The sequence below is a fragment of the Halyomorpha halys genome, unplaced genomic scaffold (assembly GCF_000696795.3).
Source record: "Halyomorpha halys isolate HHAL.00 unplaced genomic scaffold, Hhal_1.1 Scaffold1281.1, whole genome shotgun sequence".
Taxonomy (NCBI): domain Eukaryota; kingdom Metazoa; phylum Arthropoda; class Insecta; order Hemiptera; family Pentatomidae; genus Halyomorpha; species Halyomorpha halys.
Window position 1 is genome coordinate 61,775 of NW_027114067.1, and position 16,385 is coordinate 78,159.

The 16,385-nt window shown below is 30.1% G+C and overlaps 1 protein-coding gene across 1 annotated transcript; it reads right to left on the reverse strand.

Annotated features, from left to right (window-relative positions):
• Positions 1-5,918: 5,918 nt before the first annotated feature.
• On the reverse strand, positions 5,919-14,685 carry LOC106689116 (zinc finger autosomal protein). Its single transcript, XM_014433905.2, has 5 exons — positions 14,599-14,685; positions 13,130-13,197; positions 12,475-12,522; positions 12,268-12,315; positions 5,919-7,964 (listed from the first exon to the last, which is right to left on the reverse strand). Exons 2-5 carry the CDS (start codon positions 13,152-13,154, stop codon positions 7,081-7,083), a joined length of 1,005 nt encoding a protein of 334 aa, XP_014289391.1. The 5' UTR covers positions 13,155-13,197; positions 14,599-14,685; the 3' UTR covers positions 5,919-7,080.
• Between the last annotated feature and the right edge of the window lie 1,700 nt (positions 14,686-16,385).

The following is a 16,385-nucleotide window of genomic DNA, read 5'->3' on the forward strand; positions in this document are numbered from 1 at the left end:
CATCACACTAAAGACGTAATAAAGATAAATTACGACTAGAAAAATATCAATGTTTTAAAATATCTATGCTCAATATTAAAATATCATTGTATACAAATCTTTTCCAAAAATACATCGATGTTTTTGAACAACAATTTCAGAAACATAAGGTCTGTTCTTACGTTCACCATGCTGAGGCCAGTCAGAAGTGCTTTTTGTATCAACCAATAGGACATCGACTACAAAAAACATGGATGTTTTAAAATATCGTTGCTTACAATACATTACCAAAAAAACATCGATGTTTTTGAACAACTATTGAATGAACATAAGGTCTGTTCCAACGACTGCCATGCTCAGGCCAGTCAGAAGTGCTTTTTGTATCAAAGAATGGGACATCGACTACAAAAACATCGATGTTTTTAAAATATCGTTGCTTACAATATATTATCCAAAATACATCGATGTTTTTGATCATCCATTTGAGTAACATAAGGTCTGTTCCAACGAACACGCATTTTCGGCCTGTCAGAAGTTTTTTTTTAAACAAAGAATCCGATATCGACTACATCGAAGTTTTTAAAATATCGTTGCTTACAATACATTACCCAAAATACATCGATGTTTTAAAATATCGCTGCTTACAATACTTTTTCCTAAAAACATCGATGTTTAAAAATATTGTTGTTTACAATACACTGCCAAAAATACATTTTTGTTTTTTGATCATATACTTCATTAACATAAGGTCTGTTCCGACCAGTCAGAAGTGGTTGTTTGAACAAAGAATGTAACTAAAAAAAACATTAATGTTCAAAATATCAATGTCCAATATTTAAATATCGTTGCTTGATTTTGAAGTGGATAATTATATAAAGCGGTCGTTGGAAGGGATCTAGTATTTGAAAACTTTTTTAATTTTATTCAATGGAGTTAAATATTAAAAAATCAATAAGAACAATTTACAAAATAATATTTAATTTTCTAATCAAATATACAACACAAGATCGATCACATCATTATCAACAAATTTATGAATACATAAATAGTGAAATAATGCAGTTATGTTGTCAAGTTACCCCTATGTGGTCAGTTTTATTTGTAATTGTTATACATTGCTAAAAACGAATTAGTCAATCAGGCAGATGAATATCAACTTAATAATATTAATGGAGATGGATACTACCTTAATAATTAATTATTTGTATTAATAAATTAGAATAAATACAGCATCCGTTTTGAAATTAACTACCAAGTTTATTTCAACAAAAATAGTTTACGACTATTTTTATAATATAAATGTCTTATTTTATATTTACATTATTTTTATTGAAAAATTACACAGGACAAGAATGTTAGAGTCTTTTGGAAATCCAAGTTAAAACAATAATAAGCTTATCCTTCATAGTTACTCAAAGCCTGGCGATTCCAAGAGCATTCGTCACTTGTTCTTTATTTAGAAATGAGTAGTCATAAGTTCTAAATCTAACTAAACTATAAATCATTAGTAAACAATAAAAATTTCCTGCAAGAAATCCTGTGTGACTTTTCAATAAAAATAATGTAAATATAAAATCAGACATTTACATCATTGCACATAATTTCGGTCTCTAATATTGATTACCATTATTCGGATGCTATAATTATATTCGCGTGATCTGTCTGATTGACTAATTCGTTTTTAGCAATGTATTTCACCATTTATGTATTCATAATGTTGAAAGGTATGTTACATATTTAAATTGTTATATACCAACCGTACAGTTAAGAAATTGGCAATGTATAACAATTAAAAATAAAAATGATCACATAGCGGTAACTTAATAACATAACAGCATTATTTCACCATTTATGTATTCAAATTGTTGAAAGGTATGTTACATATTTAAATTGTTATATACTACCCATACAGTTAAGAAATTGGTAATGTATAACAATTACAAATAAAAATGATCACATAGCGGTAACTTAATAACATAACAGCATTATTTCACCATTTATGTATTCATACTATTGAAAGGTATGTTACATATTTAAATTTTTATATATTATTTGATTTGAAAATAAAATATTATTTTGTAAATTGTTCTTATTGATTTTAACGACTGCTTCATATAATTATCCACTTCAAAATCAAGCAACGATATTTTAATATTGGACATTGATATTTTAAACATCGATTTTTTTTTTAGTTACATTCTTTGTCCCAACAACCATTTCTGACTGGTCGGAACAGGCCTTATGTTTCTGAAGTAGATGATCAAAAAACAATATTTTTGGAAAATGCATTGTACACAACGATATTTTAAAACATCGATGTTTTCGGGTAATTCATTGTTTGCAACGATATTTTAAAACATCCATGTTTTTTGGGTAATGTATTGTAAGTAACGATATTTTAAAACAACGAAGTTTTTTGTAGACAATGTTGGATTCTTAGTTTCAAAAACCACTTCTGACATGCCGTAAAATGCGTGATCGTTGGAACAGACCTTATGTTTCTGAAATAGTTGTTCAAAAACATCGATGTATTCTGGGTAATGTATTGTAAGCAACATTATTTTGATATTGAACATGGATATTTCAAAACATCGATGTGTTTTTTTATCAATATTGCATTACTTTTTGCAAAAACCACTTCCGACTGGCTGGACTATACGTCGTCGTTGGAGCAGACCTTGAGTTACTGAAATGGTTGTTCAAAACATCGACATCGATGTCGCATCCCTAATGTTTCTGAAATAGTTGTTCAAAAACATCGATGTATTTTTAGTAATGTATTGTAAGCAACGATATTTTAAAACATGGATGTTTTTTGTAGTCGATGTTGATTTCTTTGTTTCAAAAAGCACTTCTTACAGGCCGTAGGACGCGGGATCGTTGGAACAGACTTTATGTTTCTTAAATAGTTGTTCAAAAACATCGATGTATTTTCAGTAATGTATTGTAAGCAACGATATTTTAAAACATCGATGTCGATTTCTTTGTTTCAAAAAGCACTTCTTACAGGCCGTAGGACGCGGGATCGTTGGAACAGACTTTATGTTTCTAAAATAGTTGTTAAAAAATATCGATTTTTATGGGTAATGTATTGTAAGCAACTATATTTTAGAACATTGATGTTTTTTGGAGTCCATGTCATAATGGTTAATTGAAAAAGCACTTCTGACTGGCCGGAGCATGCGTAGTCCTTTATGTTACTGAAATGGTTAAAAAAATACTTCGATGTTTTTTTATCGATGTCGCATCTCTAATTGTAAGCAACGATATTTTAAAAAATTGATGTTTTTTGGAGTCGATGTCCTATTCTTTGATACATAAAGAACTTCTGACTGGCTGGAGCATGCGTATGTTACTGAAATGGTTAAAAAAACATTGATGGTTTTTTATCGATGTCGCATCTCTAATTGTAAGCAACGATATTTTAAAAAATTGATGTTTTTTGGAGTCGATGTCCTATTCTTTGATACAAAAAGAACTTCTAACTGGCCGGAGCATGCGTTACTGAAATGGTTATGTTACTGAAATGGTTAAAAAAAACATTGATGGTTTTTTATCGATGTCGCATCTCTACTTCAAATTACCTCCTACACCCTCCATCCTTTTCTTCTAATTTTTTTCACACTAATTCTTTAAATACCTTCATTCACCCAATTCCTTCTTAGATCTCACGATGACATTATAATCAAATATTATAAACTTAATATTTGTATATTTATATTATATATGTTGGGAACCTCTTCTTAATCCTAAATCGCGATAAAATTACTGATATCCCATTTGCCTGCTACCATGCTCGCTTATGTTTTACTGTAGAATCTAAAATGAACAATCATCTTTCATATCTTGACCTCCTCATGATAAGAAACTCAAACAAGACCTTATTTACACAAAGTCATTCCCAACCTTATTCATCAGTTTTTTTCTCCATTACATCAACCCTCTCCACATAAAACAGATCCCTTTAAACAATAACAACCCTCCCAAAATCATTGACAAACTTATTTACAATTTAAAAATCGTACCTCCTCTTCACCCAATTCTCCACAATCACTTACCCTACCCTTATACAGATCACTTTACACCCCTTTTCTTTCTGATAACATCTATAAATACTTGTGTTCCTCTATCCCTAACCTCTGAATGCTTTCAGATCCCACAACAAACTTTCTTATATCTACTCCCATCTTAAACATCCTATTCCTCTACAATACTGTTCTCATGTTGTATACTATATCCCCTGTTCTACTACTAATTACAACTTCTCTTATATTGGCAAAACTAAAAACCTATTCTGGCTCTTTCCATAACTAAACTGCTTCCAAACTATCCAAATATTCCTTATCATTAAATCACTCACTTGATTTCGACTATACTTCCATTCTAACCACCATCTCTAACCATGAAAAACAACTACTGACAAACGATAAAGATAATTTTTTATTTCACATATGAATTATATACACATATAATTATTATATTTTCCAGAAAATAATGATAGAAATAAAATTAATTTGGTGGAAAATGACTAGTAGTATCTCAAAAAATGTACTACGCATCGATTTAACCGAGGAATGGGGCAGGATGATACAGGGTCAGGGAAACTTAAAACAGGAAGGAGTAAGTTGATTCATCATTAAAAATTCACAATTTGTTATCAACAATTTTATTTGCATATGTAGTTTTTGCATGTGTACTTGAAACGTTGCTTTTCAAACACGAATATAAGAAAAACTTAAATTTTAAAAAACTTTATATACAAACTTAAATCAAGTTGAGGAAAACAAAGTATAACTTAATTATAGAAATATAAACCAGTACCAGAAGTAGATATTTTTATTTATTTATTTCATATCAGATCAGCCTGGTGGGCCTTACATGGTTGATATAACCGTTACATAAGTAGATATTAATAAACATTATTGTGATGGTCATTTATTTGTAATGTGAAATAGATGGTTTTAAACGGAAAAATTAATTTTGACAAATGAATGAGAACCTGTGACCAATAATTTATTTTGAGAACCGATGAACACAACCACTTGTTACAACTCTGCTAAGAAGTGTCTACTTCATGGAACAACCATTGGTCCTAGTGTTACCTGTTGATGATTTTAGGAATGTTGATGAATTCCAACTTATATTTTTGGAATTCCTCTTCACTATAAAGTACCATTGTATACCAATGTTCTCTATACATCATTGTACTCCACTTTCCCATATTACTTTAATTTTATCTATATGCATAAAAGGGAAAGGTCGAATCTTTGTCTACAACAAACTTTTGAATTAGAGAACCATATTATGCGCAGATTTTTTCAAAATGTCCCCTGTCAACATGGGAAGGTTTAAAGGTAATGTTGAGTTCTCAAGAAGAAAAACAGTTATGAACCAAATGGAGTGTTTTTGGTTTGTAGCTCAGAAAGCATGCATTTTTTTCACTGTTATTGTACAGCAATCGATTCGTCTCTTGCCAAGGAGTAAGGAAAAAGCATTACTCATTCTATGAAGCAATATTATACTTGCAAAACATAATGTGACTCAGGGCAAGGTAGGACAGCAAATTTGTTTTTTAGAAAAGAGCATTTCATATTCGCCACAAAATTCCAAATACTATTATCCAAAGAAAAAGAGCTATTCCTTGATTTATTTGAAGGATTTATATTTTTCTTCCGCTGACCATTGTTCAAATAATTGATCATAACTCCTCTTCATTTTGTCTAACCCTTACGTTAATAGAACCGTTGAAAAGCTGAATGTCTGCTTTTTTATCCTACATCAACTAAACGTAGATGTAATGCCCTTATAGAGGCAAAATATGGGTTTCAAATAGGGAAAAAAATCACACGTTTTATTTTATATCTCCGCTTCTAATTTGTTTAATTAGATCCGGTTTGTGACCTTTAGTACAGTTTATAGAGCCCTAAACCATTGCCAAGTGTGGTGAAGTTATTTCTATTTTTTTTTTATTTTAAAAAAGGAAAAAGATTTATATTCCAATTGTTATTAAAAATTCGTATTTATGGGTTTTTTGAGGTGCTAAAAATGAATAACAACAGTTTCACTAAAAAAGAATCTCTTTTACCACATTTTCATAGGTCAATCATTCCAAAATGTTTTGAATGTCAATTTAGTACAAATTTTGAAGCAAAGCGATGGTTATTATTTAAAACTATTAATATTTCATGAGAATATGATTGATAGTAAAATTGCCTAAAATAACTATAGTTACATCTTATCACATCATCTATAAATATATATAGATATATAAAAGGGAAAAGTCAAACCTTTGTTCACAATAAACTTTTGAATTACTGCAGCAATTCACATACAGTTTTTTCAAAAAGTAGGGCAAAAATTTTGGGCTGAAAAATTTTATTTTTTCAAAAATTCGTGTCTCGAGGTTCTTTAAAATCTTTGCTTCACTCCTAAAAAATCTTATACCACACTTTTCATAGGTAGTATAGAAAACTAAGTAGTGAGGTTTTAAAAAAATTCAGTACTTGAAATGAAGTTTGTAACAAAATTTACCAGAAAAATGAAATACATGTAACCAAATATTTCCACAGGCTTTGGCTCTGTGTAGGGCTAAATCTAATTTCTAACTTATTAGAATAACTTATAAGATTCATCAGTAACAAAAGATATAATATAAACGATGAAATATGAAAGCAAAATAATCCTTTTATTACCCAACTGAAGAAGCAGAGCAGTATTATAAGAAATCTGTATAATTCATTTTACTATTAAATTTGCTATTCTACAGCTTATGTAAGTTGCACATAATTACAGTTTAGAACTAAAAACAACGTCCCGGACTTTCTCAAAATATAACGTCAACTTCCAACTAATTCTTTTTCAAAATCTCCCAACATATCGAATATCCTGACTAATATGGTCATAGAGGTACACCCTACATGTGTATAGAGGACATTAATAAGCATATTAAACAGTTGAAAGAATAGTGATACGGTTACGATAAGAACAGTGGCTATAAGTCTTATAACGAGAGCCATTACAAGAATTTTAAGATTACAGAACTGTAAAGATTTTGGCCCCCCATTTCCCGTTCATGATTTATAATCCACATTAACGAGGTCCTCATATGTGACGGGACTTGACATGTCTTTTCAAATTTCCATATTTTGTTGATTTATAATCACAGTGGGGACATTTATGGAACTTATCTATATGAGACACCATCATGTGTGATTTTATTTTTTTAGATTCTACTGATTTATAATCACAGTGAGGACATTGATGTGGCTCTTCACCTTTGTGACGAGCCATTATATGTTTCTTCATACTTCCAGATTGTACTGATCTATAATCACAGTGAGGACATTGAAAGGGCTTCTCACCTGTGTGACGGGCCATTATATGGGTTTTCATTTCTCCAGATCCTACTGATTTATAATCACAGTAAGGACACTGATGAGATTTCTCACCTGTGTGACGGGCCTTTATATGGGTTTTCATATTACAAGCTACTACTGATTTATAATCACAGTAAGGGCATTGATGGGATTTCTCACCTGTGTGACGGGCCATAATATGACTTTTCAGATGTCCAAATTTTGTTGATTTATAATCACAATGAGCACACTGATAGGACTTTGCACCTGTGTGACGGGCAATTACATGATTTTTCATATTTCCGGATCCTACTGATTTATAATCACAGTAAGGACATTGATGAGATTTCTCACCTGTGTGACAGGCCATTATATGATTTTTCATATGTCCAGATTTTGTTGATTTATGATCACAGTGAGGACATTGATGGGGTTTCTCACCTGTGTGACGGGCCATTATATGAGTCTTCATATTCCCAGATCCTACTGATTTATAATCACAGTGAGGACATTGATAGGGCTTCTCACCAGTGTGTCGGGCCATTATATGGGTTTTCATATGTCCAGAATGTGTTGTTTGATAATCACAGTGAGGACATTGATGAAATTTCTCTCCTCTATCTTTGGCACCTATAAGCAATAATCATCATATTAAAAAAAATATTAAGGTATCAAGTAGAAGTCAATTAAATATATTTATTTGTTTAAATTGTTTGAAGATAAATAATAAATATAATTGCTATATGGTAACATGTAATTTTATTTAATACAGACTGGCCAGGTGGTTTAGTATGGGTTACATGATTAATATAACAATTTTTTTTTTTAATAATTTATTATAGGAGGTGGAAGTATATAATGTGTATAATCATGCATGATACTCATAACTATTGAACAATTGTGAATACAAATAAAATAAGATGAAATAAATAAATGTATAAAAAATATTAATTCTTATAAAGAGAGGAAAAATAAATGACTTAGTATATTTAATACAATAATTTCTAATGAAGATTTGAGAAAAAAAAAGAAGTAATGACAATAATAGAATATAGAATACAAACAATATAGAATTTATAATGAAATGTCCTGCAGCAGCCTGTGCTTCAGTCTTCAGGATGAGGTTGGATTTCCCATGTTGCTGTTCCTTTGACTATTGGTAATGGAGACAAATTTTATGAACAGTTTTTTGAAGAAGTTGTCTATAAATTCCATTTGTAGTTCGCAATGAAAATGGTTATTAGAGGAGAAGATGGTCAGGGGAGGGGAGGAGGTGCAGTCAGCAGGAAAAACACAAATAAACAAAAGAATATTTATTTGTTTTTTCTGCTGACCGCACCTCCCCCCCCTCCCGACCATCTTCTCCTCTTATATATCTACGGTCAACTATCTTCACCTCATTATGAAAATGGCTATTTCTTATGAACCAAGAAGCATCTACTGTAATTCTTTGGACCTTGTTGGGAATGATTCTTATTTTTTTCTTTTTATGAAGGAAGCCGCTCCCCAGACTTCATAGCTATAAAACGGTAACGGCCTTAGTATTGTTAATGAGAACAGTTTTTTTTTTTATTAGATTTTCTATTTACGACATGATACAGCAAAGCTAAACTGGTGTAGGTTTGGGTTAGTTTAATGTCGATATGGTGCTTCTAAATAAGGTGGCAATCAAAGTGATCTCCAAGGTATCTTACTGCATCACTGGCAGGATTCCATTCCACTTTATTACCTTTGAGGATTAGTTCAGGTGGGTCTGGAAGGCATCTGAGAGTAAGTACTTTTGAAATAGATTTTTCAATGTTGAGATTATTCATCCATTCAGTAAACTATTTTTGTAGATCATCGTGGTGACTCTGCAATGTATTTATCGGTGTTATTATGTCACCGTGGTGACTCTGCAATGTATTTATTGGTGTTATTATGTCATCATGGTGACTCTGCAATGTATTCATCGGTGTTATTATGTCATTGTGTCGAGAGAAAACTGCTACATCATCAGCAAATATAGCTATGGAGGTATGTGTGGACTGCATGATGTATTGTGAAGATACAAGTTGGAACTGAACTTTAGTACTGACATGGATTTGTCTGACGGTGAAATAAATGTTAATTATTCTAATAGAAAATGTTCGATCATTGTGGAATAAGTTCAGAATATGGTAAAGATAACTACTTTGATTTTATTTTCCCGAGTAGTACCAAGATCAAATCACTTTCAAAGTTAACTGTAATTAGTTAAATATTATTTTGTAAATTTAAAGCAAATTTTAACATATTAGTAAGATCAATCGTAAGAATATGATTGATAGATTTCAATCACATCGAAAGTTGAATAGTCACCTTTTTTTAATCGCATGGTGATCTGTAAAGAGAGTTGAGTCCAACATTACACTCCAGAGAGCATGCAGGCAAGTAAAGAGCAGTGGTGGTTGGAGAGGCCAACCAAAGGGGAAAAAAACAAAACAGTTTTTATAACTGAGTTCTGTAATTCGAACACAATTATTTTGCTGGATTTCCTTGACTAACAGAGAACACTTAATGCTGTCTCCTACTCCACATCGGGCTGTAGTACCAATGAAGAAGAAGAATAATTGCCATTCTACAATATATTGCTACTGAAAAAATTAAAATAAAATACTACAACCCACAAAGGGTTTTGACGGAATCTGTACTTTATAGACGTAATTTAATAATAATATAGCTGTCATTCCACAATAAGGTTCTTGGACGGATTTTAGTTAATAAGCAAGACCCAGATTTTTATATAATTGCATATTTTGGTTGCAAACATTCGTTAAACAGCTGATCAAATATCTAGTACGATGTTAAACAACAATATCATATTCATTAGTACTCATTTTAGCTTTATGCTAACTAAACTTAAAAATTTTAGAAAATTACTTTCTCGACAGAGGAAAGTTTCAAATTATTTAATGAATAATTTGTTACTTTAAAAATGAATGACAGTGTAACTTGCTCACCAGGCCAAGTAGAAAAAACTTTTACAAAAAAAGTATCAGATTTTTGTGAAAAACTTGAGAAAATATTAATAACAACAACCCAATCATTTTAAATGCATATACATTGTTTCCTTCATGTTTTTTTTATATAGGAAGATCATTTTATAAATATAAAAACATTATAACGATAGATTTGGTTCCATACAAACAAATTTAGAAATGCCTGTTATAATAGAGGATATGAAATTGACTTATTCTTTTACTTTTTATTTACATCGCCAATTAGTATTTAAATACCATCATTGTTAATTTTATTTATATTGTAAATTAGTATTTAAATACCATTACTGTTAACTTTATTGATATTGTAAATTAGTATTTAAATACCATTATTGTTAATTTTCTTTAGTAACTATTTGTAAGTTTCTATTACTTTCATATTTGAATTTTTAAAAATTGTTTCAGTCAATTTTTTATTCATTAGCATACATAATTTTTATAAATTCACGTATTTGTTATTTCTTATGATGTATTAGTCATTTTCATATTAATTTGTAATTTTTCAGATTTTGAAATATTACTGAATGTGGGTATGTAGTTGATTTATATATTCTAAACATTTTCTGATAATATTAAATTTTTGGGTTATTTCATATAAAATGTCTGTTTTTATTATTTCAAAAATTCAAATTGGGATTAATGGACTTTTGTTATTTACAGATTATAATGAGCTATTATTAATCTCCTATTGTTTGATAATATTTACTTTCATTCCAATTGATTCCATATAGTTTAGTATACTATCAACTATGAACATGGAAACACATGATTTTTATGAATTTAAACTGGGACATTAGGCAGCCCTAGCTGCAAGAAACATTCCTACAGCATTTAGGAAGGGGTCTTGTAACAAATGGACCATTTACTGGTGGTTTGAAAAATTGTTGGCTGGTGACACAGATCTGGATAACCAATCCAGAGGATGATCTCCACCAGTAATTGACGACGATGAACTTAGGCTTACCGTGGAACAAAACCCTGACCAAAAAGTTAAAGGACCTGCAGCACAACTGAATACTAGGATATCTTGACACTTAAAGACCATTGGTAAAGTTAAAAAGGTAGATCTATGAGTACCTCATAAACTTAATTAGTGAAAGCAGCTAAAGTGTAATTAGACATGCGTTTCACTGCTTTTACTAGGCAAAAACCAAGCCTTTTCTCAAAAGAGATAATAAACTGTGATGAAAAGTGGATTGTATATGAAAACAGGCATCGGTCAGGTGAGTTGTTAAATATTGATAAATGACTGGGAAACATGCAAAAACCAAATTTGCACCAAAAACATTATCGGTTTCTGTCAGGTTGTAATGGCAGGAATAATTCATTTCTCCTTTTTATCCAGAGGTGAAACTATCACATCTAAATCAAACTGCAGTGATATTGACATAATGCATCAAAGACTTGTCAAAAAAACAACCTGCATTCGTTAATCGCCGGGACTTATACTCTTAAATGACAATGCCAGACCACATGTTTCAGGACAGACAGTGAAAAACTAAATAAGCTGTGTTGAGAAGTCTTTCCAAACCCATCTTATTCGATAGACTTTAGGTTAAAAATATTCTGACTTCATTTCTTCACAAAACCCTGAATTTTTCAGTTCTGGGATTGAAAAGTTGATATCACGTTGAGGAAAATGAGGGTAAATATTTTTAATAAAAATGTTTTGATTTGATAAAGTTGTTTTACTAAATAACCTTCCCAGTGAAAACTGAAATTTCATATGAAACAACTGAATAGTTTAAGAGTTAATAAAATTTTGTAGTCATATATGTTAATAGTATAATGTTTCCATACCAACCCAATAAATACCCCAAGTAACAAAGATTCAAATAATATAAAATTTTTCTTTTATAAAAATAAACATTACAAAAGATTACATGATTACATTAAGTTTATATTTTCCTTACCATAGTCAATCTCCAGTACCTCCTCTTCTTTGATAACAACCATTGGTTCTGCAACAAAGTAAATTATTTATAAAAAATGTTAACTAATGTTTAATGATGATTTTATTCCTAAATGTAAAACTTAAGGCCCATTAGGATTTTTATTAGAACTGAATTTTCTTTAAATAATTTAAAAATAATATTATACTGAGTTAATATTTTCCTTACCGTAGTCGATCTCTTCTACCTTCTCTTCTTTGATAACAATCATTGGTACTGCAACAAATTCCAATAAATGATTTATCTAATATATTAGCAAACGTTCATCAATGATTTTATTCCTCGATGTAAAACTATTTTACATTAAGGAATAAAATCAACGAACTAACTATTTTAAAGTTAAGTAAATAATTTTATTTAAAATATTATTGTATTTTTATTGTAAGAATTAATAATGCTTGAAGAAGTTTGTCGGGGGGTGATTTGCTGACCGCACCCCCCGACAAACTTCTTCAAGCAGTAATCTACGGTCAACTATCTACATCTCATTAAGAATTAATAATGTGTTAACCACAGCATAACTAGGTTATACATCAAAACCCAAATGCAAATAGTTTTTAGAAGTAGTTTTACCAAAGAACCTCCTAATAAAGTATGTTTAGAATCAGTTATATCGAAAAAATATTATAAATCTGAAATTAAGTCAAGCAGTCCAGGTTGCATTAAATATTATTTTACATATTTCGCAATATGGATAAGTACATTTTATTAAATTAAATAAAATACCACTAATTGCATAATAATAATTCCAAGAAACAGTAGGAATCAAAATGATCCTAAAAACTTAGTAACATACAAAACAATGGTTAAAAGAAAAACGTACTTGAAGGATAGGTTTCATCAGCCATTTCTTCTGATAAACAAATTACCAAACACCAGAACTGTTAGTACCTGAAAAAAGGAACAAAATACATAAGCACTATTTAATATGTATGTAAATATACATATTATAAATATGTAAATATGATACAATTAGAAACTTAATGAAGCTAAAACTTAACATAAATTATGAATTACAACAATCAGTTTGAATACTCAGAACAAAATATAACGAATTAATCGATTTAAATGTCAAGCATCCTTCTCAAAACTTTTTTTTATATTACATATATAAATGGTTGACTGTATTTTTCAAAATATCAAGTAGATGGTCGGGGTTATAATAGTTGTTAACTATTTTTTGTTTCTTTTAGGCCCCATCCCGACCGTCTTCTTCATATTTAGAATTGTATCAGAACATGAAATTTCTATTAAAAATTGTTTTAACAACAAATAATAAGCAGAGTGTTATAGGACCAAACACAAATCGATAATGATTTTAATGTTCCATAGCAACTCCCAACCATCTTCTCCTCGGATATCGTATGTTTGATATAGATAGATATCAGGAAGTTATGAAAACAACTGAATGATAATGTTATTGTGTTCTTCATGAAATGTTAATGTAACACAGTTCTTTAATAAAAACAGTTTGGAGGTTAAATAATGAACAAAACATGATGGTAGTGGTGAAAATTTTCAATAATTTAATTTTAACTGTTAATTTCACTTGAAACTGTTTAAGCCAGTAAAGATTCAAAAGAAGACATGTAGAAGAAAGTTAACAGAGAACAAAAACTATATATAATGTAGTGAGTTTGATTGATTGTAGCAAAGTTTCATTTGTTCTGTTTAAATTTAGTATAATGTAGTATTCGAGTTACTAAATTTAGTATTTGAGTGTTAAGTTTCATTTGTTGTATCTAAATTTTCTTTAGAAAGGAGATTATGTCATTAAATGACAATATCATATGTTTTATGTAGATGGGGAAGTTATAAAAACAATTGAATGGTAATGTTATTGTGTTCTTAATAAAACGTTAATATAACTCACATTTGTTTAATAAAAACAGTTTAGTGGTTTGATAATGAACAAAACTAAAGGCATGAAATACTTTTAATAAGTAAAAATTTCTTATCCCAGAAAAAAATACAATTAAAGGTTAATTTAACATTATTTATCTGAGGATAATAATAATAAACAATAACCAGCATTCATTTATAAAAATTAAGGAGATTAAATACTCCTAGTTAAAACCAGATTATACTACAAAATTTGTTGATTATTCATATAAAGTAATAATTTATACAATAACACTGGATAGTATAACTCCTTAGTTTCTTATTGAATTATAGTTTTCTAAAAACCGTTTTGGAGAAAAACTATAAAAACATAATTTCTTATTCAAATACTCAGAATTGAAAGATAATTTCACCGAAATGGATCTTTAGAATTAGAGAATTAAATCCTACCAGTAAAAAAGAATTTTTCAACTTTTCCAAGTAGTATTGATATAGCGGTAGTATAAAGATTGTTGGAGTCGTCTCACTGGACAATACAATACACAACCAAAGAGGTTAAAACCGTTTCACATAAATATCACATGAAGTTGCACACAGATTACAGCATAGTGAAAATATTAAATACTAACAAACTCAAATAAATGGGCTGCATGAAGTTGGCCACAAAAGTAAACATATTATCCTGGATCTATACATTTGTCACTTGCTGCAAATATAAAACTTGAACAAATGCTTGGTATACAAAGGAGACCACAAAAATGCTTCTTTAGTACTTTTAAATTCTTCAACGATCACACTCTATTTTCACTTTTAAAAGGAACAAAATAATGATAGGCGAAATGAAAAGGAAACGTAAATATCTGCAATGTATGCTGTAGATGATAAAAGTACATATAATAGTACTACATAACGTATAGTTTGATGAAAGTCCGCCCAGTAAGTTGAAATCTATAAAGAAAGATGTGAAGTCCTGGATTACAACAACCCGAGGTAGACGTCGCGAATAAGTAGCGATCACCCGAATCAGAATAGGACACACCCGAAAGACACACATTCACCTCATAACTGGATAGGCCCCTCCAAAATGTTCGAAATGTCATGGTAATCTGACGGTCAAACACATTTTTGAAGAGTGTAATCACTACAAATTAACTCTGAACCAGTTAGGGATACCAACAAATGTTCCAATGGGGTTGAGGAATGACGAATCCGTAATAGAAAGAGTCACTAAATTCATCCATAAGACTAACTTAATAATTAGCCTTTAATTGTTTTAATTATCTATTTATCTTGCCTTATTTTTAAGATTAGAATAGCCACTTATCTGCTGTTCATCATCCTTTCTCCACTATCGTTACGATCTATTATTAAAAAAACTTATAATTAATTACCTAGCTAAATAATATTTCAAATCTCACGGAAATGAGTCCCACTGCGGATCCGCACACCATACCTAAGGTATGATGTGGAACAACTAGGCCTTACCAAAACCAACAACCAACGGGTGATGATGACCAGGCTGTTAAACGCCCTTTCAGAACAAAGAAATGTATAAAGTCAACCTTCCTTCTAGAATTTTTATCAGAAACTTTTTAAATTGATTACCGAGACTTATAATGACTTCATAAATATATACTTGTGCTATGTTAAATAAAAAATAAACTACTAAAGTTAATCAACAAGGTTTGAAACAATGTAATTACACAGAATTTTAAAATATACAATCTTAAACAAGAGTTAAGTACTAAATTCAAAGTTTGGGGAAATTATTTAGTTAATTAAACACGGAGAGCACAAATACTCCTCTGTTAGCAATTCTAAAACAATACAGCCTGAAAACAAATGTGTGGTACATGTCCAACCAATCCAAAAATCAAAATTTGATTTCAACCTCTTACTACCTGATTTGCCCTACGTTTAACTATTGAGGGATTTGGTGTGTTGATAAACCTTTCTTCCTCAAAGGAATTGGAACAATGTGCTTGCGTTTTCCTACTTATCATGAACAAGCTAATAAAAGGAAAGACCAATATTAAGAACTGTAACTTTAAACTGAATATAAAAGCTGATTTAAAAAATTATCACTTTTCCAGTGATTTCCTGGATTTGGCTCCTAGTCTGTTCTTAATCCAAAAACTTCTCTTTATTAACTATTTTCTAATGCTGTGCACACACATAGGTAAAATTGACAAAATAAAGGACTGATAACTATTTTCTCACCTTTACCATAACTTATT